Source organism: Lasiodiplodia theobromae (assembly GCF_012971845.1).
Source record: "Lasiodiplodia theobromae strain AM2As chromosome Unknown scaffold_4, whole genome shotgun sequence".
NCBI lineage: Eukaryota > Fungi > Ascomycota > Dothideomycetes > Botryosphaeriales > Botryosphaeriaceae > Lasiodiplodia > Lasiodiplodia theobromae.
In genome coordinates this window covers 536,617-562,571 of record NW_023336530.1, presented here as the reverse complement: position 1 = coordinate 562,571, position 25,955 = coordinate 536,617, and the positions used below count along the sequence as shown (strand labels likewise).

The 25,955-nt window shown below is 53.5% G+C and overlaps 7 protein-coding genes across 7 annotated transcripts; 4 read left to right on the top strand and 3 right to left on the bottom strand.

The window, feature by feature from the left end:
- Positions 1-1,726: 1,726 nt before the first annotated feature.
- Positions 1,727-6,102, bottom strand: LTHEOB_1593 (uncharacterized protein; the record flags this gene model as incomplete). Its single annotated transcript, XM_035510311.1, has 6 exons — positions 1,727-1,748; positions 1,922-2,229; positions 2,287-2,853; positions 3,621-4,371; positions 4,556-5,346; positions 5,494-6,102. 6 exons carry the CDS (start codon positions 6,100-6,102, stop codon positions 1,727-1,729), a joined length of 3,048 nt encoding a protein of 1,015 aa, XP_035366103.1.
- Positions 6,103-8,068: 1,966 nt separating this feature from the next.
- LTHEOB_1592 (Phosphoglycerate kinase) lies at positions 8,069-9,414 on the bottom strand (the record flags this gene model as incomplete). Its single annotated transcript, XM_035510310.1, has 3 exons — positions 8,069-8,393; positions 8,444-8,952; positions 9,037-9,414. The coding sequence occupies 3 exons, from the start codon at positions 9,412-9,414 to the stop codon at positions 8,069-8,071; spliced, it is 1,212 nt and encodes a 403-aa protein (XP_035366102.1).
- A 585-nt stretch (positions 9,415-9,999) lies between these two features.
- On the top strand, positions 10,000-12,897 carry LTHEOB_1591 (DNA helicase; the record flags this gene model as incomplete). Its single annotated transcript, XM_035510309.1, has 1 exon — positions 10,000-12,897. The coding sequence occupies one exon, from the start codon at positions 10,000-10,002 to the stop codon at positions 12,895-12,897; it is 2,898 nt and encodes a 965-aa protein (XP_035366101.1).
- Positions 12,898-13,777: 880 nt separating this feature from the next.
- LTHEOB_1590 (Dialkylglycine decarboxylase) lies at positions 13,778-15,342 on the top strand (the record flags this gene model as incomplete). Its single annotated transcript, XM_035510308.1, has 4 exons — positions 13,778-13,948; positions 14,001-14,273; positions 14,348-14,395; positions 14,464-15,342. 4 exons carry the CDS (start codon positions 13,778-13,780, stop codon positions 15,340-15,342), a joined length of 1,371 nt encoding a protein of 456 aa, XP_035366100.1.
- Positions 15,343-15,444: 102 nt separating this feature from the next.
- Positions 15,445-16,160, bottom strand: LTHEOB_1589 (uncharacterized protein; the record flags this gene model as incomplete). Its single annotated transcript, XM_035510306.1, has 3 exons — positions 15,445-15,845; positions 15,899-16,033; positions 16,151-16,160. The coding sequence occupies 3 exons, from the start codon at positions 16,158-16,160 to the stop codon at positions 15,445-15,447; spliced, it is 546 nt and encodes a 181-aa protein (XP_035366099.1).
- A 2,450-nt stretch (positions 16,161-18,610) lies between these two features.
- LTHEOB_1588 (Lipase 2) lies at positions 18,611-21,159 on the top strand (the record flags this gene model as incomplete). Its single annotated transcript, XM_035510305.1, has 7 exons — positions 18,611-18,653; positions 18,904-19,007; positions 19,063-19,402; positions 19,687-19,869; positions 19,922-19,988; positions 20,040-20,371; positions 20,423-21,159. 7 exons carry the CDS (start codon positions 18,611-18,613, stop codon positions 21,157-21,159), a joined length of 1,806 nt encoding a protein of 601 aa, XP_035366098.1.
- An 838-nt stretch (positions 21,160-21,997) lies between these two features.
- On the top strand, positions 21,998-24,932 carry LTHEOB_1587 (Histidine kinase hhk3p; the record flags this gene model as incomplete). The annotated part of the gene is made up of 2 exons (XM_035510304.1): positions 21,998-22,501; positions 22,548-24,932. The coding sequence occupies 2 exons, from the start codon at positions 21,998-22,000 to the stop codon at positions 24,930-24,932; spliced, it is 2,889 nt and encodes a 962-aa protein (XP_035366097.1).
- Between the last annotated feature and the right edge of the window lie 1,023 nt (positions 24,933-25,955).

Below are 25,955 nucleotides of genomic sequence, written 5' to 3'. Positions count from 1 at the left end.
CCAAAACACTGAGGGAAAACGTGCTGTCCTGCTGCGTGCCAGCCTCCCGATCGTCGCTCTCCCACCCCCCAAAATCCCAGCCGCAGTAGCCGCAGCATTTGCTTGAAGCTTATGCATGTACCCTATACACGACCTCGTAGATCAGTCACCGACGCCATGGTGATACCCTTCCCGGACTACCTACCGTCCGTGCACTCATTTCCATAATAGTCGGAGATGCTGCCGACGGAAATATCGACCCGATGGCTCTTTCGTTATTGAGGGTTCCAAAGCGATAGCGTGCCCAGAACAAGATTCGCAGAGTTCTCCGCTTCCAGTTTGGAGAGAGTGAGAAATTAACAAGGTGACACCAACGGTAGATATTTTTGCCATACAGCCGACTATTGAATTGCAAGCCCCTTCCTTTTTTTTCTTTCCCCCTCGATTCGTCGCGCATTACTTCCATTATAGGAACACGAAAACGGTCGCGGACCGCCAGGGCCGAAAATCGATGGTTGCATTTGGAGAGAGGGGCATGTGTGGCTGAGCACACAACGCTAATAGGGAGGTACGTGCGGAGGGAGGGAAGTGCTGCGCGTAGCTGGGCCCATCCCGATGGGTTTTTTTTTCTTTGCGATGATCAGCCTAAGCCCCAAATGAACAGTAATGGGGGGTGGGATCGGCCTCTCTGCGCGGAACGCCACGCGCGGCCTTGCCCGTCGCCCCGTGCATGGCGGCGGCAGCAGGTGGTCACCGCTGTGGCGGGTGTGTGTATGTGCGTGTGGGAATGGGTTTGCCGGCGGTGCGCGGATGTGCGGACACTATGGATGCGAGACTATCTCGTCGATTCCCTTGGCTTGCTTGCCGGGGGGAGCGTCGGTCGTTCGAAAACAGCTTGCATGAGACACGACAGTTTTCCCTCCCCCCCCCCCCTTTTTTTTTATTTTTTCCCCTCTCCATCTCTCTCGCATCCTCTTCCTCTTCTAATGACTACGCTATGGCCGATCGGTATGGGATACGCGGGTGTGGGAGCGCTATCATCAGCCGGGCCGAAGCGCGAAGGTTTCAATGGCTGCTTCACATCCGCTCAGCTGGGGTCGAGGCTTTGCCTGGATGTTAGCTCTAGAAGTGATGGCTGCATGTGCGAGCACAGATGATCGACATCGCTGTAGTGGTGGTCACATGTGTGACGCTGTCAGGAGAGGTGAAGACCATCAATAGTACGTGAAACAGTCCAGGATTCTGGCATGGTAAGCCACAGGGACTGAATTTTGACGCCGCACGTCTATTCGCTCTAGTTACGAGGTCGGTTCGCTTGGTATTGCAATAACGTCGAGTGGCTGAAGCTATTGTCCGCATGCCCTTGTTCACATATATGTTGTGCATTTATGTCAGGTGGATTCTAAGCGACCTCGTAATTATATACAACTATTCTTGTAAATTCGTATTTACAGGCCCCACTCTGACAAAGGAACTATTACTGTTCTCCCATCTCCACTCAGTGATTCGTTTCTTCTCTATCGCGTACACCCTGCCGGCCTGGTTTGAAGTGATTGATGAAGAATTAGATACCGCAGCTAAGGGTGGATCGAGATTGCTGTTGAGCCACGACGTGTCTAGCCTTCCATCTTGCCAGAGGAAAATCCCACCAGAGGACTCGGGTTTGGTTGCTATTATCTTGACATCGGCCGTCTCGGCAGTGGCATTGTCGTAGTTCGTTATTAGCCCGGTCAGAGCAGCATCTGGGTCAATGCTTCCACTGAGACTTCCTACATTGTTGGATTGGGTTAGCTGTGGGTCTTTTACATATGGCGTTTTGGAATACTGACCATCCAAAGTCCAACCATCAGTGATGTTGAAATGGAGCTGCGTAGGGCTCCCGTTATTGACATATATACTCATTACACCTTCATTGGCTCCCAGTGATAGTATAGTAATAGACGTTCCATGGACAGGCGGCGGTACTATGGTGGCGTTCATGGAAAAAGATGCCCAGCCGTGGCTGGACTCGTAGCCGGCTAACATGATTTTATCATCGTCATTTTGCCAGACAACAACAGAAGAGGCGTTTCCGCAGTTTTCGCCGCATTGTCGACCGTATGACGCAAGACTTGAAAATGATGCCGCGGTGTAGTTGCCTTTCAGGGCGCCTTGGGCTGAGAATTTCCACATGTCGTCTGGGTCATGGGATACCAGCTCAAAAATCTTGTTGTTGATATCCAGGAAGAAAAGATGGTATTCATACTCATCCTGAAACAAAGTCAGCACTCCTGGTTGTTTGAATATAGTAAGAGTGACTGTGCGTACGCTTGAAATTGAACCGTAGATATGGGCAGCCAACGGAGTGCCGAGTTTCACCTCTGGTTCCCCCGTGATATTCGCGGCGTTTGCCTTCCTCAACGGCGATACGGTCCATTTCCCCGTCTCAGAGTCCCAGACTGACTGACACAGCTCCCCCTCCGTCGTCTGGAAGTACACGCGGTACTGCGACACGCCATCCGCCCGTTTATAGCTTACTGACGCCAGCGCCGTTGTGTCCAAAATCTCGGTCGTCGACTGCCTGCGGGAGGCAACTCCAGAGCCCACTATACCTCCCACAATAGCTATGATCAACACGACCACCAGGAGCGCAATGAGTATGGATATTCGTAGTCTGTTCCGGCGCAAACGTGTCTCCTCGGTGAATTCTGGTACCTCCAAGGCTTCCTTGCTGGAATGGGCGGGGTTGCTGACGACAGCCTCGGGCAGAGTCCCATCTCTTACTACTTCAGGGTAGACCTCGCTGATGTTGTAGACCTCAGGGTAGTTCTCATGATCGGGCACCGCTGCGCTTGTCGGTGAGTTTGCCTCCTTGACGCTGTTGTATGGCAAAGGCTTGTCCGAGTCAGCGTGCGGGAAAGGATGAGGACCCGCTGGAACCGCCGACCGATGATGGTTCTGCCATCCGTACCCCGAGACAGGGCCATCGCTGCCCCTTTTTGCTCCGTCCATGATTCCGCAGCACGAGCTTCCCTGGTGTTGATTATGATTCCCATGAAACGCCCGAAGATGGCGCAATGCGACTGGACTTCCGAAAGCCCTATATGTTACCGCCGTGAAAAGAGGCGTCGAGCGAGATGCTGCGGACTGCGAACAAACATACCACCATTGCGTGCGGGCGTTCACCAGGGCTAGCGCTTTTGCAATCAAAGTTCGGGATTCACTAGCAAGGTGTTTGTTGGTTGATCAAGTAATCTCTCATCTGTTGTGGGGTTTCGAAGCCAGAGTTCCGCCAAGAGTAAGCAACTGCGTTGTACCATCAAACTCAAATCCGCTGACGTCATATTACCGACAGGCGGCCTATTAAAGAGCGCAGTCGTTGTAAAGGCAAGGTGGGGGAGCCGGAGCTTACGGCGCATGAATTGGCTAGCGCTTAAGCAGCAGCGCTACTCTCACAAGCTTCCAAACAAGGAAGTTCTTCAAATAGGCAACACCTCTCTGCATTTTAGTGGCTATCACATGTACATTTCTCATGCTTCAGCCTAATTGTTCAGCTCGAGTTGCAGTGAAGCGCCTTGTGAATTCAACATCAGTCAGCACCAACACACGTCTTCGCCATTTCTTCGCCATCCCCCCTCTTAAACCAACGTCAGCTTTCTAACCTCAGCGGTCTTAAAAATCTCCTCCAACTGTGCGTACTCTTCCTTTTCAAAAATGGAAGTAGTTCTGATCAGACCGACCCGCTCATACGCACCGGGCACTCTGGACGATGGCCTCAGGAAGAGGAAATACGTGATTTTAAGCTTCGAACCCACGTCAAACCGAAACGGAGTCCCCCAAGCTTGTTCTGACACCCTGAGGCAGACCAGTGAGCTGTATTCACCCGGGTGGTTTCGAACATCCTGAACATCGTCCGGCTGGAAGGCAATACAGCGGTGGTTCTCATCGCGGACCACAATCGTCCTCTTCTTTGACTGCTCTAGAGCTGGTGAATCTTCTTCCTGGCTGAAGCACTGGCTGGCCGTCTCATAAATGGTATAATTGTTGTAATCCCCGTCATATCCAGTGACTCCCATAAGATTAAATTCCATGGCACAACGCGCTACTTTCACGTAACGCTGGATGATATCGACATCCTCGGGCTGGGGGCCGTCGAAATAGAAGTCAACCGCAGCACCGGACACTTGGATCCTTCCGTCTTTGACCCGGCCAAGGGGATCTGCCGTCGCCAGGCTGGTCCCTGCATCTAGCACTTCGATATGACTGGTGGTTTCCACCCCCTGGTATGGATACGGTCTGCCGCTATGGGGATGAGCTGCTTTGACCGAGAAGTAGCTTATCGAGCCCATGCGGGAAGCCCAGCTCCATGACGGCGCGAGGTAGACGTCCGTTTTGCTGCTGGTTTCCTTGGCTCTGGAATTAAGCTCCCATGTGAGTCCCGTGGCCAGATCTCCTCCCCAAAGACCTGCGAGGAAGGTGGGCTTCTTCCCAGTCACCGTCTCGAGGTGTCCTTGAAACCGTTTTGCCAGTCCCGATAATGCTGGCAGACGGTCATTCATATTGGTGAGGGCCCTTTTTGTGTACGCAACCGACATACTGGTGCCAAAGGTGGTGGAGCCATTGTTGCCTGTCAATCTTGTCGTCGTTGAGCAGCTGATCGAACTCTATCGATTCAAGCATCTGGCTATGGAAGCCACTGTCCCTAGCGCATTCGCATTGCGTGCCCGTGTTGCACTCCCAGACTATCTCAAAGCGCGTGAAATGGAGAACGCGGGTGCTCATCAGCCGTTCCTGTAACGTCCATGCTCGGGTCGTCAGCGGAGAGGTGTCGACGGTCAGCATGAGTGTGTTTATTTCGCCCTGGGTGAAATCCGAAAGAGTTGGGTGCGGCCACTTCTCTGTCAACAAAAGAGGATTGCCGTAATCTTCGTTTCCAGATGAGAAGCACTTGTATCTCCACATGCGATGGTTCCTCTGTTCTCCGTAGATACCTGCATCGTCGTCCTCGGCATCATCGGCACTGATGGTCAAGGTACTGGATGCGTAGATGTCGCACATCCGAGACGATTCCCGAACCCAGTCTTCCTCGTCGTCCTGGACGATACATAGCCGATCGATCCAGAGATATGAAATACCCAGACGGCGAGTGATATCTACCGCATCTCGAATGGTCTTTGGTAAGGAATCGATCTCGATGCCGGTCGAAAGATGGGCGGAGAGAGTTTCTTTGGTGGTCTGGACAACGTGAGATGCATTCGATGGACTTCCCCAGCGGTAGCTGAGAGTGACGTAGTCGAGAAGAGGCTCGTCGGGACCAAATTCTTTGAGGAGTACAGTTGTTGAAGAAGCACCCACGTACAGGAGCCTGGGCGGAAGACTGGTGCCGGTCTGACGGCATAGCTTGTGATGCCTCTCGCGACAGGCCTCGAGCCAGGTGCGTGCCAAATCGAAGCAGCTTTGGTCATCTGATCGTGGCGACACCTCTCTCACGAATCTACCTTTTCGACCAAACGGTGCTGCAGATATTGCGCTCACCCGTCTATCCTCTGAGCTCGCTGTTACCGGAATGACTCTGTTGGCGGACCAGAGCTCCACTGTGAACTCCTCGTCTTGCCTGCTGAATTCGAAGCCAAACTTGCCGTTTCTGCTTCTAGCTAGCAAATTTTCGGTGCCGTCAGAGCTCACGAAGTCGTTCCCCGGAGGCAATGCAAAAGATAGCTCCTTCCACCCAGCCTCCTTGCCACGCATCCGGACTGTGATCTTCCCGCTCTCGTTCTCACAGGCTTCTCGTAAGCCTTTCCTGCGGACCAACCAGAAGCAGATGAACTCGCAGCGCTCACAATTCTCGATGTTGTCTCCCACGTCCGGGAGAGTTGGGTGGCGCTCCACATTGGTCCAGGATGTCAGAACGTAAATCGAGAGCGGAAGGCCTCTCGGTATGCCGCATACCGGGCAATCCGGATGGTCCTCTGGGAACTCAACCCGGGCCTCCCGGTATTCGTATGGCAGGCCTTTGGTATAGTCTCTCACGAGCTGCCGAGCCCAGTGCTCCGGTTCTGGTTGCGGTTGTGAACCTTCCTTTTGGAGCAGGACCAAGTTCTTGGAGTGAGAATCGTCGGGGGCTGATCCAGTGCTGTCAGTCATGCTGGAGAGTCTGGCGCCAGAGGATGCTGCGGTCTACCACTAACAGGAATTTGTGGTTGGTAAGGTGGTTAAATGCTTTAAGCTGCGCGAAGTGGTTGTACAAGCATATTAACTTCACCGAGAGCCTGTCAAATTGTGGGGCGTTCTAGGCTTCACTTGGCCCCCATGGGGCGGTGTACATCCAGGGCCTCGCAGGATCGGTTTCTGGACGCCCGTCCGGAATAAAGCCGTTCGCGGCGCGTGTCCTCGCCTACAATTTGAATCAAGAATCGCCGGGTAATAGTAGAGGGAACACTAATAGTCGAAGTTGTTTAAACCCAATTTTACACCACATAGACACTACAAATTTTAATAAAATTTACGTAGAAAGATAGAGCTAAAGAAGCGCTGTATTTTAAATTAAATTTCATCAAAGTTTATAGAGAATATAATTGGCGATTTGTGGTATTTACGGGTGTATTCCGGACGGCCGTCCATAAACCGATCCTACAAAGCCCCGTAAGCACCGCGCTAAGCACTAACCACTCACTAAATCGCAAGCAGGCTACGCAATCCATTATACTTTCTACAATATCCAAGTACAGATGCAAGCTTTAAATTTAAGACTACACAGCATTCAGAAGTAGGTTACGATTTAAGCAGGTCACAGTGCCATTGAGAAAACAGATTTGAGGGAAGTGTTTGAGATTTTAATCGGTAGATCTACTAACTACGCAAGCCTTCCAATCCACCACTGAGAACAGACGTGACTGCCTCGAGACGAGCTATTTAAGGGCATAGCTGAACCACATAAGGAATAGAGAAGTGAGGGAGGTTTTTCAGGATTTTGATTTCGGAAGATGTGATAACTACCGCCTTGAGGACAATCGCGACTTTGCCTCGAAGGTGCCGTGGACGAAACCATCAGCTGAGAGCGCACCGAAGTGACTCTGTGAGAACAGGCATAGCCGAAGCTACAGCCAGTTGGGCCTTTTGGGGGTGCCTTAGAATCGAATTCACCAGCGTGAGAAGCACCGCGAACGGTGACGACTCGGGCAAACTACAGTGAAGTAGTCTACCTCTGAGAGGAGAGGTGAGTCTGCCTCTGGAAAACGGCGCGTTGCGAAAGAGTGCGCCAAGCTCAGCACTTTGTACAGCGTGCCAACTGGAGAGCCACCCGACCGGCTTGAAAGGAAGTTCGCGGTGACTCTGAAGAAGAAGAAAAGAAGAAGAAGAGGTTGGGGCCCGAAGAAAGAAGGGTTTATATACCCACCGCTAGCGAAATCTTGGACCCTGAAGTTGGCCAGGCAACAAGGCAACCAGGCAACCGTTGTCACCTTAGGCAACCGTGGTCACCTTAGGCAACCGTGGTCACCTTAGGCAAGTGCGGCAGGAACCGGATATCTGTTAATTTCTAGCGGATTCCAGCAGTTCCAACAGATTCTAAGATCACCGTGCAGCGTCATCGTCGGTTTAGCCGTCCCGGTCTCCTCCTTCTGTGTAGTCTGACATTCTCCTGCTGTACAATATCATCGCCATAAGCTATAATTTAGCAATGCGGTATCAAGGCGGTATAAATCAAGAATTTCGATTCATGTTGACATTATGTATAGTATGTAAGCCAACTATCTACTGTGATAAACTACGTGATGTCATTTGTGACGATACTGGTCGCCGCACGCAGCGAAAGAAGACACTCAGATCAAGCCGCTCGCGACATTTGACACCCTAGGTATTTAGAACTCTCTTTATTGCACTCACATCTAGATATCTCCGCCCTCGTGAAACGCCCCTCCAAACACCATATTTTGATCTAAGCCAATTTGCTGCTCGGTTGCTCCATCAACTTTGTAGTGAATTGAAAACGCCAATATGTCCAAAACCTGCAAGACCTGTATAGATTTTTATGCAAAAGAAAAGAGATTCTGTAGTAAGTAGAAATAGAATTCAGAGAACTAGATGCGATGGCGGGGATGCCACGCTACATTTAGGTTTGGCGAGGGCGCTTGAAGCGGTTGGGTGAGAACGGGGGGAGGATGAGGGTGTCGTCAAGGTCTGCACGAGGGCGTTTTTTGGTCTGTTGCCGCCCGGAGGAAGGCACGAGAACACCGTCTATGCTCTGAGGGAAGTCCTCCCTATTTTTGAAGTACGTGTCGTTGATCTTATGGAAGACATGGCGAACTTTGTCGGGCCGGTATGGGAGGAGGTTGGGTGCTGGTTGGCCGGGGCGCGGAGCACTTCCCAAGATCTGCTTGTTGATGAAGTAACTTTTCACGTACTCGTTCCACAACGCTTGTGCAGTGGTAGCGATCCTTCAAAGCGTTAGTGTCACTGATTCAACAAGCTTTTAGAGAAAGCTTACGTCGTCAGCATCAACTCCTTCATGTATTCGTCTTCCCAGTTTGACGGGATGGAAACGGCCTGGGATACGGGATCATAGAAAGCTGCGACTAGATCATTGCTGACTCTCTTGTTCCAGAAGTTCGTCTTCTCCGCTTTCGTCAACTGGCTGAAGTCCCTGGCAGCTTGGGGGGCATGATGAAGGTCCGTGTCGAACGGGCAGGGATCGAACGACTCGATTTCTTCACGCAGGCTGTTCAGCTTGGAAGTGTACGCTGCGCAGCTTTTCTCACGCTTCACCTCGCCAAAGTTCTTGAGGATCTTCGAAGTCTTGACGTCCTTCTGAAGCTGAGTAGACACGCGTGCAGCGTACGCCCTTCGAGCGTCAAGATACCTTTGACGTATGTCGCGCATGAAGTCGTCTCGGGTGGCGCTGCCTGGAGCTGCCGCACCATTTTTCACCCTGTGAAACTCCAGTTGCATGTTGGTCATCTCAACCCTCCAGTTGTGATGGGTGACTTCAGAGCCGACCTGGACGAAAATGTTAGCATCTGAATTCGTGCCAAGAACGCCCAAGCTGATGGCTTTGATGGAACGATGCGCCAGAATACTTACAAAGGATATGAACCAGTAATCCTCGATGCCGGCGACCATTGGATTGGCCGGCATCGCGATTTGCGCGTTCCGCCAGCGCATTGAGAGAGCTCCGAGCTTTTTGAAGCCATGGGCCAACTCCATGCTTCCATCCTTGACTTTCATGTCCATGCAGGCGCGCTTTGCGCTGTCCGACATGCCGTTGTACCGGAAGTGCCAGACCATCGCCGTGAGCCTTCTCGTGTCGTCCACCATCTTCTCAGTCTCCAACTGTGGCTCCAGCGTGTATCCGGCTTCGACAGCTTTCACTATATCAGTGTATGAGCCATATTTGCGTTCGTCGGGCTCATAGGTAGCCGGAAGCGGCTGAGGAAGAATTGGAGTGCTGATGGCGTCCATTGTGGGCAAGTGAGATTGTGGCGCGTTGTGCGGCTGGATGATGCTTGAATGCCGGAGGTGAACGGGTGATGGATTGAGCTACCCGAAAGAAAGCGCTAAATGCACCCCTCGACGATCGTGCCTGCCAACAGCGTCTTCGCTTGCGCGCACTTACAGAGAAAATGATATTCCTCCGCGCGACGTCACTTTGATTTTCCATGGGGTCCTATGCTTGCGTGCTCTGTGGTCGAATCTGCGCTCAACAGCCGCAAGTATGCTAGGTGAGCCGCAGCGCTTCTATGCCGAGAAACTGTGTGCTACAAAATAGACCATCCAGACTATGACAGCACATATTGTGCACGCCACAGGCTTAAGAGCGGCTAGACAAGTCTTCACATATCATGAGTGACGTCGGAAGAAGACTTAATTTAAGGGAAAGGGCAAAGAGAACCGGCGAAATCATGCCCGAACGGCCTTCCTCCGTCCATTTTAGGATTAGCGTCACCTCGCGCGCGCACTCGCGACACCAATATCGCCCGCCCACTGCCTCTGTTCCTTTCCTCTCTCGCTCTCTACCTTACGCCACCAGCGAAACTCCTGCGCCTGATGTCCTCTTTTCTGGCCCCCTCCGCTGGCCGCCCCCCGGAACGACCTTGTGCCCTCCGGCGCGTCCGACGACCGCGACTCTGGAACCGCTCACCCGCTCAAGTTGTTCCTACCCTGGAGGTTTATGCAGACGAAGACATCGAGATGGAGCGCACCGGCGAAGATTTGACTACCTCCAGCAAGAAGATAGTGTCCTTTGAGAATTTACCCGCCGCTCGGAAGTTCTGCGAATATTCGCCAGGTTACATTGCCGACACAGCATACGACATGACTCTTGTCCACAGGGACTACCGTGGCCGGGACCGCAGAGCATTCCGCATGAGAGCCAAGGACAAGGACGGAAACGCGCTGAAGGGTTTCAACAAGAAGCCTTTCGATGCCCCTCGACCAGCGTGCCTCGAAGTCAGCCTCGTCAATGGCAGGAGCATCGTTTGGGGATCGCTTCCCGGATACGAAGACGTCACGGAGAAGTCGCCGATTACCGTGATTCATAGGATCGATACTCAGTATCCGTCGATGGAGATCGTGGTCGCTCCAGATCCGGGTGACGAGCATGGCGAGGCTATCACTTGCATAATCTACGCTGAGGCCATCGAGGCCGGCCTCGAGGCCGACGAGACGCTAAAAGGCCTCTGGTCCGCAGAGTCCCATGAATTTGGCGACGATTACTGGAATGACTACGGCGCTGCATTCGGCTATGCTAACGGGACCGACCCGGCTTTCAAAGAGCGCCAAAGCTGGACGACTATGGTGAAAATTGACTCCCGCAGGCAGTCTACGCCGGCCTTGCCGGTACCGGAGCGGTCAAAGGTCAAGTTTCACGGCATCAATCCCGGTCGAGTCGAAGAGCTACGCGTCCAGATCCTTGAGGGGAGCGATGTGGCCCCACCGGCTGATGACCCAGAGAGACTCGGTTTCGATCCGTATGAGGACCTCTCATACCAGGAGCTGATAATCGGCTTCCTCACACAAGGTAAATGCTGTGTGCAGATCTTCACCAAGGTGACTCTCGCTGAGCAGTACGATGGGGCATACTCGGAGTTCATCCAATACTGGCTAAGCCTGATGAAGACCTCAATGACACTCGGCCATTTCTGGTATTACCGGAGGTACAACAGGGAAGGGACCCGCCTCATCAGCCATGACTTTACTATCGCAGGCATAGAGGCTCCTAGATGGCTGGCCACCAAATTCGAGGTCGTTTACGACACGAATGACATCCCGGTCAGCATGGTGCCATCCCGCTGGGGCACTTACCGCCTACCGAAGGTCCTTATCGGTGAAGACTGTGCCTTCCTCGTCCAACTCGGTAGCCAAAGAGTACTGGAACACCAGAACAGGCTTCTCAGCAAGTATCTCACAGATCGCGAAGCTGATTGCACCATGAGGTTCATCGCCAACCCACACAAGGATCCTCAGTATCTTGTGCAGGTCAATATCTCAGAGAGCCATGATAAGAATGTCATCATATCAACCGCCGACGCTCGCGTTATCCTGAAGATTGGAGGCTATTTCCCAGGATCGAGGAAGAACAGGGATCTAGAGCTCACGGGAATCGTCACAGATGGCTATCTCAGCGAATCCTGCGACTTCACGGTCTTCTGTCAGGGAATGGGGCCTAACAATCTCAACGACTTCATCAAGGGCAAGATTGAGATCGTTAACGATATAACCACGTGGGCTCGCCAAATCAACGCGACAACCATAGCCACAGACAAGCAACAGACCAGCGGCGTGGACATCGGTGCACTGCTACACTTGAGGGAGCCTACGGTTGTGGATACTGCTGTGGTCAGAAAGGTATTCGAGGAGAACCCCGAGCAACAAGAGGTCTTTGACAATGTCATCAACAGCAGGCAGCCGAGCTTCAACTCCAGCCAAAGGGAGGCAGCCCAGAAGGTCACAAGAAGTTCCACAGGTCTCGAGCTCATCGTTGGGCCTCCTGGTACCGGCAAGACCGACCTTGGCCAAACTATCGTGGAAGGCCTTGCTAAGTGCAACTACCGAGTTCTTGTCGTTGCTACACAGCACGAGGCCGTCGACGTCGCCTTCCGGAAGTTCAAGTCCATCACCACGCTTCCAGAGCTTCAATTTTCTCGCTGGATGAGGGAATCTCCCAACTATCAGCAGCCCTCTCAGTTCAACGCCCCAGTGACAACATCAGCCGCAGAGACCCATCAGGCTTTGCCCGATGACATGTGGAACAAGATCAGCACCCCCGGCACGAGCCTGGACCCTGAGGTGGAGGGATACCACGCGAAGTTCCATACTTGGGTACAGGAAGTGGCTCAACAACCAGGTAACCCGGCCTACGAAAGGGCCACGCACTACCTAGATACTCTTCGCTCCCTTGGCGATCCGGACCTGAACAGCCATGATCGCAGGAAGTTGCTCGATCTCGCGGACAATCTGCGGACACATGATCTGGCAAAAGCCTACCTTCGCAGCGAAGTTCGCGTTGTTTTCGCAACCTGTGCCTCTTCGTGCTCGGATACACTGTTCAGATTCTTCCAGCCTCAGGTCGTGTTCGTCGAGGAAGCTGGCTTGGCGTCAATCGCAGATCTGGCTGTGCCCCTGGCCCCATACATGGAGTCAATCAAATTGGTTGTTATGACGGGCGATCAGGAGCGACCCCCGCCGTTTCTGCCGTCTGTAGGCGCTAACGAGGCATCTGATTTGTTGAGGCGTTCTCTTTTCAAGATTCTTTTGGAAGATGAGAAGGCGGATCACACCGAGCTACTGACCTCCTACCGCACTACAGGGGATCTGGAAGGCTCTGGGGATCGTGGAGGCCGTGGCGGCGGTGGTGGCAGAGGTGGACGTGGAGGAAGAGCTCGCGGAAGAGGTGGCCGAGGCGGCAGAGGCGGAAGCGGCGGTGGAGCCTCAAGTGCGGCTTAGAGCTAAAGAAAAGGTTTGTTGAATAGTAGAGTACAATGGAAATAGACGTACTATACCAGTTGTGAGGTATTAATGATATGTGGTAATGTGCTGATAATCTGGGTGTTAGAACCCTCTGTGAGTAAAGAAGCAACATGTGTAGGTAGTTGAAGCGATTGTCCGGATGCAAAAGTGCAATTAAAAAAATATACATTTACGTCCGGACGATAGCTTCAAGTACCTATGATATGACTGAAAAATATCCGTGCTAGCCTTTGGCTACAGTGCCCCTCGGCAGTTGCAGGAAATCTTCATTTTTCGGTTCTGCATACGCTCACGGTAAGTAGAGAACTAAGTTTCCCGTCGGAAAGCGGCAAAGTGACGGCGCTAAGCTTGATCTAAGCTTGACAAGGCATGGATGTGGGTCCGGATATCGGGTAAGGGGGCGAAAGATCCGCCAAAGCCCAGCTGTATTTTCCAGCATTTCCAGCCCTTAACAGCGATTGCTACTCCACCACATGTAGTCATAGATGTTATACTTATTTATAAGTGTTTCAAGCACCTCCATTGCGTTCTATAGTGATATTTATTTGGCAATTATGGGCGTATAGGGTTTCTCTCCGAGGATAGAAGCCAGGGCTGCCCTATATGCTAAGCCTGTATAACACTAGCGCCAGGTATCTTGCAATTAACAAAACAGTGGTTCCGGAGAACCCCCTCCGGGAAGCCAAACTTTCCCGTATACCCACATGCGATCACATTGCTTATCGCTACCACCCTTCACAGAGATAGACATGGTCTCGATGCGGGACCGCTTGTTTACCAACAGTATAAAGCCTGCACGCCCGCCGTACCATCGCTTAGTATCACTGTAACCCGACAAAAAAATTGACAGGAAACAATGCCGAACATCTACGCCGACGTTGACGCAGCCGCATTGAAGGCGGACGCGGAGGAGTGCATGCTCTCATTCGGCTCGGCCTTCCACCCTGACATAATTACTCACGCTAAGGATGGATACATCTACACCTCCGATGGCCACCGAATGCTGGATTGGACGTCTGGACAAATGGTATGTGCTGTTCCTTGCGAATTCTATAAACAATTCTGATGAAATTCCCCAGTCCTGCCTCATTGGCCACGGAAACCCAGAAATCGTTGAAGCCATCACCCAGCATGCTTCCAACCTCGACCACCTCTTCTCTGGCATGCTTAGCCCACCGGTTATCAACCTGGCCAAGCGTCTGACCAGCCTGACACCTCCAGGCTTGGACCGGGCTTTCTTCCTCAGCACCGGCGGCGAGAGCAACGAAGCCGCCATCAAGCTGGCCAAGTCGTACACCGGCAAGTTCGAAATCGTCGGATTGTCCGCGAGTTGGCACGGCGTGACGGGCGTTGTACGTAGCCTACCCCCTTCACCTCCTCTTCAACCCCATCGACGTAACCGAAACCGCTGACACGAGAGAGCAAGGCCGCTGCCGCGCAATACCTCTCCGGCCGAACCGGCCACGGTCCCATGGTAAGCCCACCCTCACACACAGCATCTCTCCTCTCTCCTCCTTACCGCAGACAGCTGACACCCACCAGATGCCCGGCTCCCTCATGCTCCCGGCACCCAACAGCTACCGCAGCATCTTCCGGCACGCCGACGGCACTTACGACTGGCGCACCGAGCTGGACTACGGCTTTTCGCTCATCGACCGGCAATCCTGCGGCAGCCTAGCAGCGCTGATCGTCGAGCCGATCCTCTCGTCTGGCGGCATGCTGGTGTTGCCGGACGGCTGGCTGGCGGCGGCGAAGGCGCACTGCGCGGCGCGCGGCATGCTGCTAATCGTCGACGAGGCGCAGACGGGCATCGGGCGGGCGGGAGACATGTTTGCGTTCGAGCACGAAGGAGTGGTTCCTGACGTGCTGACGCTGAGCAAGACGCTGGGGAATGGCGTGCCGCTGGCCGCCGTCGTGACGAGCCACGAGATCGCGCGCGTGACGAAGGAGAAGGGGTTCCTGTTTTACACGACGCATATTAACGACCCCATGCCTGCGGCCGTCGGGCTGAAGGTGCTGGAGATTGTGGTGCGCGACGGGCTGGTGGAGAACTCGCGGCGGTTGGGGGCGAGGCTGCAGGCGGGCTTGCGGCGGCTGCAGGAGCGGTACGGGTGTTTGGGCGATGTCAGGGGCCGCGGATTGATGGCCGGCGTCGAGATCGTGGCCGACCGCGAGACGAAGCAGGGGGACGCCGAGCTGGGCTTCCGCATCTCCAACAAGATGGCAGAGCTCGGCGTCTGGGCGCAGTTGTCGACGTTGCCTGCCTTTGGTGGCGTCTTCCGCATCGCACCGCCTATCAACATTACCGAGGAGCAGATGGATTACGGCCTGGCTGTCATGGAAGAAGCGCTGCGTACTACGCCTGGGACCATGCCTTTGTACGACGTGGCTTCCGAGAGTGAAGTTCCCAGTAGGCTGTAGGCAGAAGCAATTAGCAGATAGTACTTGTCAAATGTATCTGGACAACGGGTTCAAGTACCCATGTAAGCAGATTTCCTTGGACGTATGCTATAATCACATCTGTCACTGAGGCCCCTCAAACATGTCCCACAAAGACTCCCACGGGTAATCCAACGGACCAATTGGAATGTTGAGCTCAGAAAAGCTGCTCAAGCCAAAATCTGGTGGTTCTTGTTGAGCATCCAGGCGTTGGCTCTCCTCGGCAGCTTGGACTGCGGGTGGCTGTGCGGCGTTGGACTCCTGGTTCCTCATTTGCGAATCCGATGTAATTCTAGAAATAGGCTCGTCACAGCGCTTGAGGAACATGTCCGCGAGATCCCATTGATCCTGGTTCTTTGCTCGATGCAGCCTACTTCGAAGAGACTTCAGGGACTCCTTACACTCCTCAGCAACAGCGGCATCGGCGGTGTCGATAGCGCAGCGCAGCAGAATCGTCGCAGCTGAAACAATCAAGTGACCAGTGACTATCACAGCATCAGATCATCGATCAATAGAAGCTTATCCTTTAAATTCTTACAGGAGAGCCAAAATTCCTTCAAATGCCTGCTTTGAAGAGAGCATACGAAGTCGGCAATGCGTGTGGCAGCGCGACGGAGAGTCGTGAAATGATATTGGCGAACGTCCTGGGCGTCCAAGCCGTTTTCATGAGCTGCTGCCTGATTTGTGTCAGTGCACTTCACAGGAAAAGGAAAGGGCGGTGCCACAGGAGTATAAAGCCTGTACCAGGCGGACCACAAAGGCTAAAAACATACCCGATATGACAACCTACAAAGCAGCATCCTGATGCAGAGGTAACCAAAGTGTAAGCTACTGGCTCCGGACACAGACGCCTCGGTAGAACCGGCCTTCAGAAAATTTGGAAGACTTTCCTCCCATGTATCCAGGTCACATTCAAAACGCCGTAGCTCTCTCCAAATCTCTTTGCGTGGTTCACTAAGATCATACACCAACGGAAGTACGTCGCCAAGGATCTGAGATAGACGGCAGAGTTGTATGAAGCATTCCGCAGCCCGGACTCTGTCTACATTCTCCTTGCCGGGGGTCAAAAGTATGGCAATAGAGGGTAGCGGGACATCATGCTGCTTGCGTAGTATCGATGGAGGAATACCGTGTGCAAAGCTCGACCTACAAAAAGATCAGCGGGTATGAAATTAGAAGCATTCGCAGGATCTTACCATTGATCCAGAACCATGCAGCCCCAGAATATTCTCACTCGCATGTCTTTTTCTCGCGCAGAAGTCCTCCATGCGCTGGGGTTTCGGTTCAATCCGAGACTATGGACCAGTGCCATTGTCCTACCGGAGTTTATAACATTACCTTGGACGGAACCAACTGGTCTTCCGAGCAAATCAATCATGGAAGAATAAAGCGTATATAGGTTGGGGGCAAGAAAGTCATCCTGCAGAGCAGCAATGGCAAGATTCCAGAAATACTGTTCGCTGGGACAATGATGGTGCTTCAATGTGTCCGAGAAATGCCAAAAAGTGAGAGAGATTGCATATATTTCGCACAAAAGTGTCGAAGACACTTTGCGGCCATCTTCCCCAGAAACCAATTCCTCATCAAGCACTGGGAACGCGGGGTGGATATGCTTGAAATAGAGCTGGATCACGTCTCTCTTCTTCGGACCCAGGATCTGGTCGAGAATTTCTCGTTGGCCGCGCCCCGAGTCTTTGGCAAGTTGCAAACCCTCTCTATGTCTTGGCAAGGCCAGAAAAATGGGATCTCCTGGAGCGTTTGACACGACGCTATACGGCTGCGGGCCGACCCTCGGTTCCGCTGTCAGGTATCGCTGCAAAATTTGCACATCCTCTGCAACCATTGGTCCCACGATAATGGACGCCTCACCAGCAGGGCCTGATGCAGAATTGGTCCCATTGCGAGGGCTCGAGGCGGCAGTGTCTCGTAAAAGCGGGCTTTGCTCCGATTCCGCAGCAGGATCTCGAGGAGGTACAGGGATACCTTCGCTTACGGGGCTGTCGAGTGTTCGGGCTCCAGAAATAGACGCGGACTGGACGTTTTCGACTCTTGGTCTCTTGCGCGGGCGCGAACGGTCAGGATCGGAGGTGGGCTGACGAGAGTTGCTGCCGGAAAAGAGGCAGTTGAAGCCCTTCTCAGCACACAGCTCACAGGGCTGTCCTATGGTTGCAATTTTACACCGGATCTTCCTTTGCCGGCATCTGTCGCAAGCGGGAACGCGATGGCTGCGATATGGCCGCGCTTGTGCTGTGGTGTGGTTCATGACGATTGCGAGTAGCAGAAATTCGGGCGCGATTTCGGAAGGCGCGATTTCGGAAAGCGCGCCTTAGGAACCAAGGCATCCCTGGCTCCTTCCTCAACGACAATTTCCTCCAAACCCAAAGTCAACCACACGCCTACCCGGGCATTCGCAATCGCCGTCTGCTCGACACACTGTTTGCGGGGAACCTGGATCTGGAGGCCATGTCAAGTTGCCGAGGTGTCCGAAAACCTTCTCATTGAACAGATCGAGATCGCTGGCCTCGGAGTCGTGTGTGACCGAACATGTGCTTCATCGGTTTCTCTTCCAGAATGCGCGAAGGTCAATGTCGTTCGCAGGCTTGGCCAGGTTCGTTAGGACGCTTCTCCGCGATTTCGTTAAGCCTTACGAGCTCGCTTGCGGCCCTCACAGACGGAACTGGCGTGCACGTCCCGCGTTATATGCTTAGAACCCTTCGCCTCTTTTGTATGAATGCGTGTCAGTCAGGCCGGAATACCCGGTCAGCATAGCCTTTAGGATCAGGCTGCCCAATGGTTTTTTCAAGGCCTGCAACTAACGGAGATACGGCGCGGAGTCCAGCCGCCATGCCAAGATATTGTTCAGTCACCAGACCTTGTTAAGGCCTCATTCGCTGCCAAGTGGTTCGGATACCTTACTCAATTCGACTACCATCCAGGACTAACTTTCCCGGATCAGCAATAGATCTTTGAGCCACTTTAAGCCACCTCATCAGGCACAGCGATTGAGCTGGCGCCTGACAGCCTATCCTGGTCGATACCACACCTCTCATTGGCCAACCCCGCACTCTACCCGCTCGCCTGCTGTAGCCCCTCCCCACCACCATCAAAGGTTCAGGCACGTCAATATTCGTGACAGCTGTACGTGCTCGTAAGGATGACACGACCATTGGGCAGCCCCTCGGTCCTGCATTCTCGTCAATGGTTTGCTGCATGTTCGTTCGCAAAGTCCCCCCGAAGAGGTACAATTCACATGTACCACCTACAGAATGCAAAGTCGCGCAGCAATGCCTACGGTGAGACGACGGGCGGGCCGAGGCTTGGAATGCCTGACGAGCGATTTTAAATTACTCCGCACGACTCGGTGTCCCATGAAGCCTCGGATTTGACGGCAAGAGACGTACCTATATCATTGACGATCAGCCCTGAGTGTGGGTCGTTGGTCTGTTGCGCTTCGCTAGCCCGGCTTGTTGGATTCGAAAATGCGCCTGTGCAGCCTTTTGATTTGCTTGCTCGCCACTGCGGTGTGTGCTGCTCCCACCGCAGGCCCGCAGCTTGGCGTGAAATTCAGCAAGCGTCAGAATGAGCTTCCAACGCTCACCCTCCCTTACGGAACCTGGCGAGCATCAGAGTACAACGCAGATGCCGATGTACGTGGAAGCACCGATGTGGCAGAGGGAACAGCTGACCAACAACGCACATTAGGTGTATGTCTTCAAGAACATTAGGTTCGCCGCAGCGCCGATTGGTGACCTCCGTTGGCGTAAGCCGCAGCCTCCGGCCAATAATGATACCATCCAGGATGGTAGCTACGGGCCCATCTGCGTCCAAGCTCCAATCGAAGGACTCAATCTTCTCGGCCCCGGCAACAACTCTCCTATTGGAGGAGCGATTAATCAGTTCTTAGCAGGAATCCCTGTTCCCATCTTCGAAGGTGGCTCCGAGGACTGTCTTTTTCTAGACTTATTCGTCCCTGGAGATGCTGTCCGAGACCCTGACACGCATAGCCTGCCGGTCATCGTATGGATTTACGGAGGAGCATACGGTACGTTTCACGGCTCATTCTTGATATAGTCCCCTCTCGCAGCCGATGGCTAGCGTGGATTTGTTTTTGCTCATGTCATGGGTAGCTGAAGCTATCGTCCGGACGAGAATGTCGAATTAAAATTTCTACATACACGTCCGGAAGATAGCTTCAACTACCCACATATGTTGATTTTTCTAAGGCAGAGCTGGGACATAGTTACGCTGTGTTCTAGAGCCTTGCTATTCTTCGCGCTAGCCATCGGCTGCAGCACCCCTCTGTACAGAAGACTGACTGGATCATAGTATTTGGTAGCAAGGATGCACTTGATTTGATTGGCTTTTACAGTGGAACAGGCCTGATCCAACAGTCTGGAGGGAACGTAATATACGTTGCCGGCAACTATAGGTTGGGTACTTATGGCTTCCTTGCTGGCGAAACCATGGAGAATGATGGTGTGCCAAATGCTGGATTCTGGGATCAGAGAGGTATGGCACCCATATACCCGCCATTTACGGATTATGCTCACCTAAGAGACAGCGGTCTTCCAATGGGTTCAAGATTACATTGGCCTTGTCGGTGGGGACGCTTCAAACGTCAATGCCTGGTAAGCTGTCTCCCACAATCGTACTGAGAAGCATCGCTGACACAATTCAAGGGGCGAGAGTGCAGGCGCTGGTTCTATTCTTCACCACCTGACAGCTCAAGGAGGCACCCTTGACCCTCTGTTTAAGAAGGCAGTTGCGCTAAGCTCCGCATTCCAAATTATGTGGGATCGCAAAGGAGGCCTGGAGAACATCTTCCAGAACTTCAGTGCACTTGCCGGCTGCGAGGGTCAAGGCTTGGACTGCCTTCGTGCAGCTGACCCGGCGACGCTTGACACTGCCAACGAAGCCTTGATCAGAGCCGCGCCGGAAAGTGCTTTCAATATCGGACCGGCTGCAGACGGAGATTACGTGCGTCAACTTCCTATGCTGGAGTTCGCGTCAGGTAAGGATCCACCCTTGATTATACACTATCGTTGCGCTCACCATTCGCTAGGGAACTATTGGAAGGGCCTGGATTCCCTGATTATCAGCCACACAGCTGACGAATCTGAATTGTTCGTTGATGGACACATCCAGACCGACGAACAGTTCAACGGCTTCATAGACAGTGTGTTCCCAACGTACGTGAAGGAGGCGGGCATCAATGCTGCTATTGAAGAATTCTATCCACCCGTCTCGACCAACGACACGTACGCTACCGTCACCGAAAGAACCAAGGCCTTCGTGAGGGATTCGTCATTCACATGCTGGTCCCGGTTCCTAACAGACGCCTACGACGGCAAGTCATGGAACATGCAGTATAGCGTATCGCCGGGCTGGCACGGAACGGACCTGCTGCCTCTCTTCTACCAGATCTACGTGTCGTTCGGAGGCGACGTCGCTTTTCCTTTGATCCCAGGCTTCGGATCTTTTGCGACGGCGTATCAATCGTACTTTACGTCTCATGCACGTTCAGGCGACCCGAATACGCACTCGGCCAAGATCAATTTACCGCCGGCGATCAACTGGCCTCATCCGACAACTGGAGGCGAGAACTTGGGCAACGTGCTGAACGTGGGCAACCTGGGCTTCTCGCTGAGGACGGACGAGCAGCTGCCCAAGAGCTCGTGCGATTTCATCCTCGAGCTGGCGGCGGCCGTGACGAACGTGGGTGGGTATGCGGCGCCGGGGACGGCGCAGCCGCAGAGCTTGGTGGAGTTCGACGGGGATCCGAGCGCGAACTACGAGTGATGAAACAGACTTCTTTTTTAGCGGACGAACAGGCGAGAGCGAGAGGGTCGTGGGAAATGTTGATAGCTGCAGCGAGATTTAGATGTGACGGTCAAGTCATGATTAGTTAAGCGCCGATCGCAGCGCCGATCAAAGCGTACAGAGTTCCGACAGGTCGCGCCCATGGTGCAAGGCTGTGTATTTGAGCCGTGAACGGGAGCCGAAGAGCGACATTGTGGAAGTTGCTTTGTTTAGTTCGCGAGGCTTTTGCGGCGGGTGGGGAGCTCGAGCTTAGACCCTTGGGGCCTGTGCGATCAGCATATGCAGGGTTCTCCCTAGCAAGCAGTAACAGCTCCAGTAGTCTGGCTCAGGCGATGCGACGTGGGCTTGCGGACGGCATCCAATCATGCATGCAGCACGGCGGTATTTTGGCGTCGATGTGTGTGCGGTGGCGTGGGCCAGGACCTTTCTTTCGTTCTCGGCCGGGGCCAACAACGTCCCTCGCCGTTTGGCCGATCACTGCAGGAGCCGTCTCCATCCTTGCCCCGACCAACGCGACCACCACCATCGCCCGCCCTCACTCCCCGCCTTGCTACCAGGCTCCCGGAACGAAGCGACTGCCTGGTGCTGAGGCAGCTGCACCTCGACCACCCCAATGGCTCGCGCCGGAGCCGCAGCGGACCTTCTGTGGCTTTTATGATTGCTTCCGTCGCCTCATTGTGGCGTCCACGCCTCCAGCAGCCGTGCGGCCCCGCGCACACGCGTGGTAGCCAGCGAATCCATTCACGCCTATCTAGCCCTCTCCCTGGCCCTTTTCTGAGCCACCGGATTCCTTCTCCTCCCCCGACGAGAGGGCACAATGACCAGCCGGCGCTCCTACTTCCCAAAATCAAACCATCTCTTCAAGCGCTCCGAGTCTGACAGCCCGTCCCTGCCGCGCCGTCCCTCGAGGATCGCCCCCATATTCGACCAAGACCATGCTGACCAGCCGCTGCCCCCGTTTGACGAACACCAGCATGCCATTAACTATGCCGAGGATTCGACGGACCCCTACACCACTCCACTGCCGCCAGAGCCTGCCGACGTCTCTACTCCATATCTCTATCCCACATTGTGCCGTAATGAGCGCCTTCGCCTTACCATGCTGTGGTACTACACCAAAGATATAGCCGACGACGAAGAGCTGCTCCAAAAACTCCAAGGCATTGTCAGGCTGGTGCGCTCCTTCATTGGCTGGGAATACGTGATCATGGGTATTCTTTCAGAGAACACATACCATCGCCTGGTGACCCACGGAGTCCCTCTGGCCATACTTCCCAGGAGGGAGAGCACTTGCGCCCATACGATCAACCAGACATTCGGCGTGAGTCCACCGAGCCCCTTCTCTGCGCATGCTAACCCCGCTCCAGCTCTTCGTTCTCCCAAACATGCTGGGGGATTGGCGCTTCCGGAATTCTCCCCATGTCCAGGAGGGCGGGTTGCGGAGCTACGCCGGAGCCCAACTGCGCTGCGAGACCGAAAACGGCCAGTTCATCGCCCTTGGCTCTTTGTGCGTTGCCGCAAATTCCGAAACAGAGGGGCTTAGTGCGGATCAGCAGGCTGCTCTCTCACGCTTCGCAGATATCCTTAGCGCCGAAATCGTCAATCGGTCCCGCATCAATCGCCAACGTCAGCGCCAAGCCATGGGCGACACCCTATCGAGGATCAAGTCCAAGGCAACACAGAATACCGTCGAAGATCTGGTGAAACAAGCTCTGAGGGATATTTACCCCGGTGCGTCAGTCACCCTGCAAGACTCAGATGACGGCACCATTGAGCTCGAGGATCGACCGCCAATTTCGTTTGAGGACGACGTGCAAGACTGCTTGTGGGAAGATACCGAGTTTCTAGAGACGTTGATCCGCACGAGCAACCACCGCCGACTGGAATCCTTCCAGACAATCCGCGCCATGGTCGCACGATGCCAAAGACAACCGATACCTCGCTTCTTGGTCGTATCCTTCAAGGAGGTCCAATTGGTTTTGGATGATGTTGACGCATGGTTCGTCGAGTCTTGCGCCATCATACTTTTCGACCATTACCACGAGCGTCTTCTTGCCGAAGCCCTGAAAGCCAAGGACATCTTCCTGCGCGGAATCACGCACCAGCTTCGAACTCCTATCCACGGCATCCTCGGTTCTGTGGAGCTCTTGGGAGAAGAACTGTTTGCTCCCCCAGAGAATATCCTTTCCAGCGGTGCAGTCAAACGGTTAAGCATCGCATCGAGTTTTACAGACTCGAGTACTGATGGCTACGCAAGCAAAAATGCTCGACTATATCTGCAGGCCATCACGAACGCGGGAAGAGAATTAATGAGTACGGTGAACAACGTTCTCATGTTAAACCGCTGGGCCGAGTCGAGCAGGTCGATGAAGCAGGCTTCATATTATGAGCTTAATTTACTGGAGGCTGATATCCTCCGAGACATTTCTCTGATGCTTCCAGAAGAAGAGTTGGCCTTGACGTCAGTCCTCTTCGACAACCAACTCACAGTCGATTGCAGCATCGTGACGATTGATATCGGTCTACTCAAGGAGTGCTTGCAGTCTTTGATACTCAACGCGATCCAATCATCGACAACGAAAAACGGGAGCGTTCTTGTCATAATCACTGCAACAAGCGACTATTCCATATTGCAGTTCGACATCAAGGACACAGGGATTGGTATCTGCAAAGAAGACCAACGTCGAATATTTGAGGCATATGAGAAGGGTGACTCTCATACTAGAGGCGTCGGGTTGGGTCTGACCATTTCTTCGAAAATCGCCGCCTCCATGAATGGTTCCGTCTCTTTGGTCTCCTCAGAACCTGGCAAAGGGTCACACTTTCGCGTGGAGCTCAGGGATCCAGGCTTTGCCTGTCCGACCGACCATTGCCCTTACGCACCTCCGGCCTTGAAACACGTCCCTAGACGCTACCACGAAGTACCCACGGGTCAAGAAGCCATGCCACTGGTCCGACACTTCATAAACTACCTCGAGCACCGCGGCTGGGTGCGTTCGGACACATCGATTGGTGCGCTCAACATTGTCAGCTTTTGCGAGGACGAGCAAGATTTTCAGAATCACTTCAAGACAGTAGATCCCACCGCCATCTCCGTGTGCCTCATTCCTGCTCGCGTCAGCACGCGCTCGCTCCGCCTCCCTTCCGCGAGCAGTCGGATCCTCTTCTTCGAAGGCCCCTTCCTCTCCACCCGCCTCTACGACATCCTCTACGAAGTCAACGAGACCTACGCCAAACTCAAACAACTCCCCGAGCAATCCCCCATCACCAACGGCGTGCCGGTCGGCCCGAACGAGCAGATCCACGACGTCTTCGCGCGCAAGATGCGCATCGTCGAGCCCATCAGCGCGCTGCTGGTCGACGACAACGCCATCAACCTGCGCATCTTCAAGCTGTACTGCGAGAAGCGCCACATCCCGTACGCGTGCGCCGTCGACGGCAACGAGGCGGTCGCGCAGTACCGCGCGCACCTACAAACACAACCGCTCAACCTCATCTTCATGGACCTGCAGATGCCCAACTGCGACGGCGTCGAGGCCACCAAGCAGATCCGCGACATCGAGCGCGCCTGCGCCCGCCACGCCGCCATCATCTTCATGATCACCGGCCAGGACTCGCCCAGGGATAAGGCGCAGTCGAAGGAGGCGGGCGCCGACGAGTTCTTCGTTAAGCCGACCAGCATCAAGACGCTCGATCAGGGCATCGCGCGGTATTTCGAGCCCGTGGCTCAGCGGGATATTCCTGTCGGCTGAAGCCTCGTTGTAATAATCAACCTTGTATTCAAATGTATTGCAGATCTATTTTTGGCAAGTACACACGCTGTTCGAGTCGCAGTAGAAACGGACGTCCGCGACACCAAGAAGAATCCATTTTCTGTTTCTTTCCTCCCCGTAGAGCACGGCGAGGGTTGTGCGCGGTGCGCGAAAGGCAGTTCAGCGAGGGAGCGCCGTGTCATCCCGCGGACATATGGCCGCCAGTTGCAAGCCACGTTCCAAAGTAAATAGGGGTGGTGCTTCGCAATCCTCTGGAGTGGGTCGGTGGTCGCGCCTATCTGCCGAGCAAGGGTTGGGATGATGGAACAACGTCAGCCAGCAATCAAGCCAGACAAAAACGCCAAGCCATTTCAAGGGTTCCCCCGGTCGAGACGGAAATAGCACACATAGGGAGGAGGGTCAAAAAACGAGGATAAGGGAGGATTTTGAAAGTGTGGTTTGGGGGGCTTATCGCTGGCTCCTTTCGGTTTTCTTCCCGTAACCAGCATATACATCCCCACGTAGTTGAAAGGAAGAGGGATTGGAAGATTAGAGCAATAATATACCCTATTTATACCCCTTGTCACAAAATTTTCTTTCCTATTTTTTTGTTCTAGCCTTCCCACCATTTGTGTGCCATATGCGGTGGCTTTGTAAGAAAGGGACACGTGTATGCACAATTACACAACGACAGTTGACTTGTTCAAACGGTTTTGCACCTGAATAATTCTCATTATGTATTTGTTTTCATGTAAGATTCGTCACGCTTTCGTCAGTACACCATGGGTATTTGGTAAAACATGTAGATGGCATGGGAATCCGAGAAAAACACCGGCGAACAAAGATTAGTCTTCCCTCTTTCTCTTACTTCCAAACGTAAGAGGGAAGGAACCGAATTGGTTAATTCCATGTTAGTTGAAGAAGCAAAAGCAAGAGCAAAAGTGGGGAAGAAGGCAAAAAGAGCAGAACCAAAAGGCAAATAACACCTCTGTACTCCAACGGTTAAGCAGAAGAACCACGCAA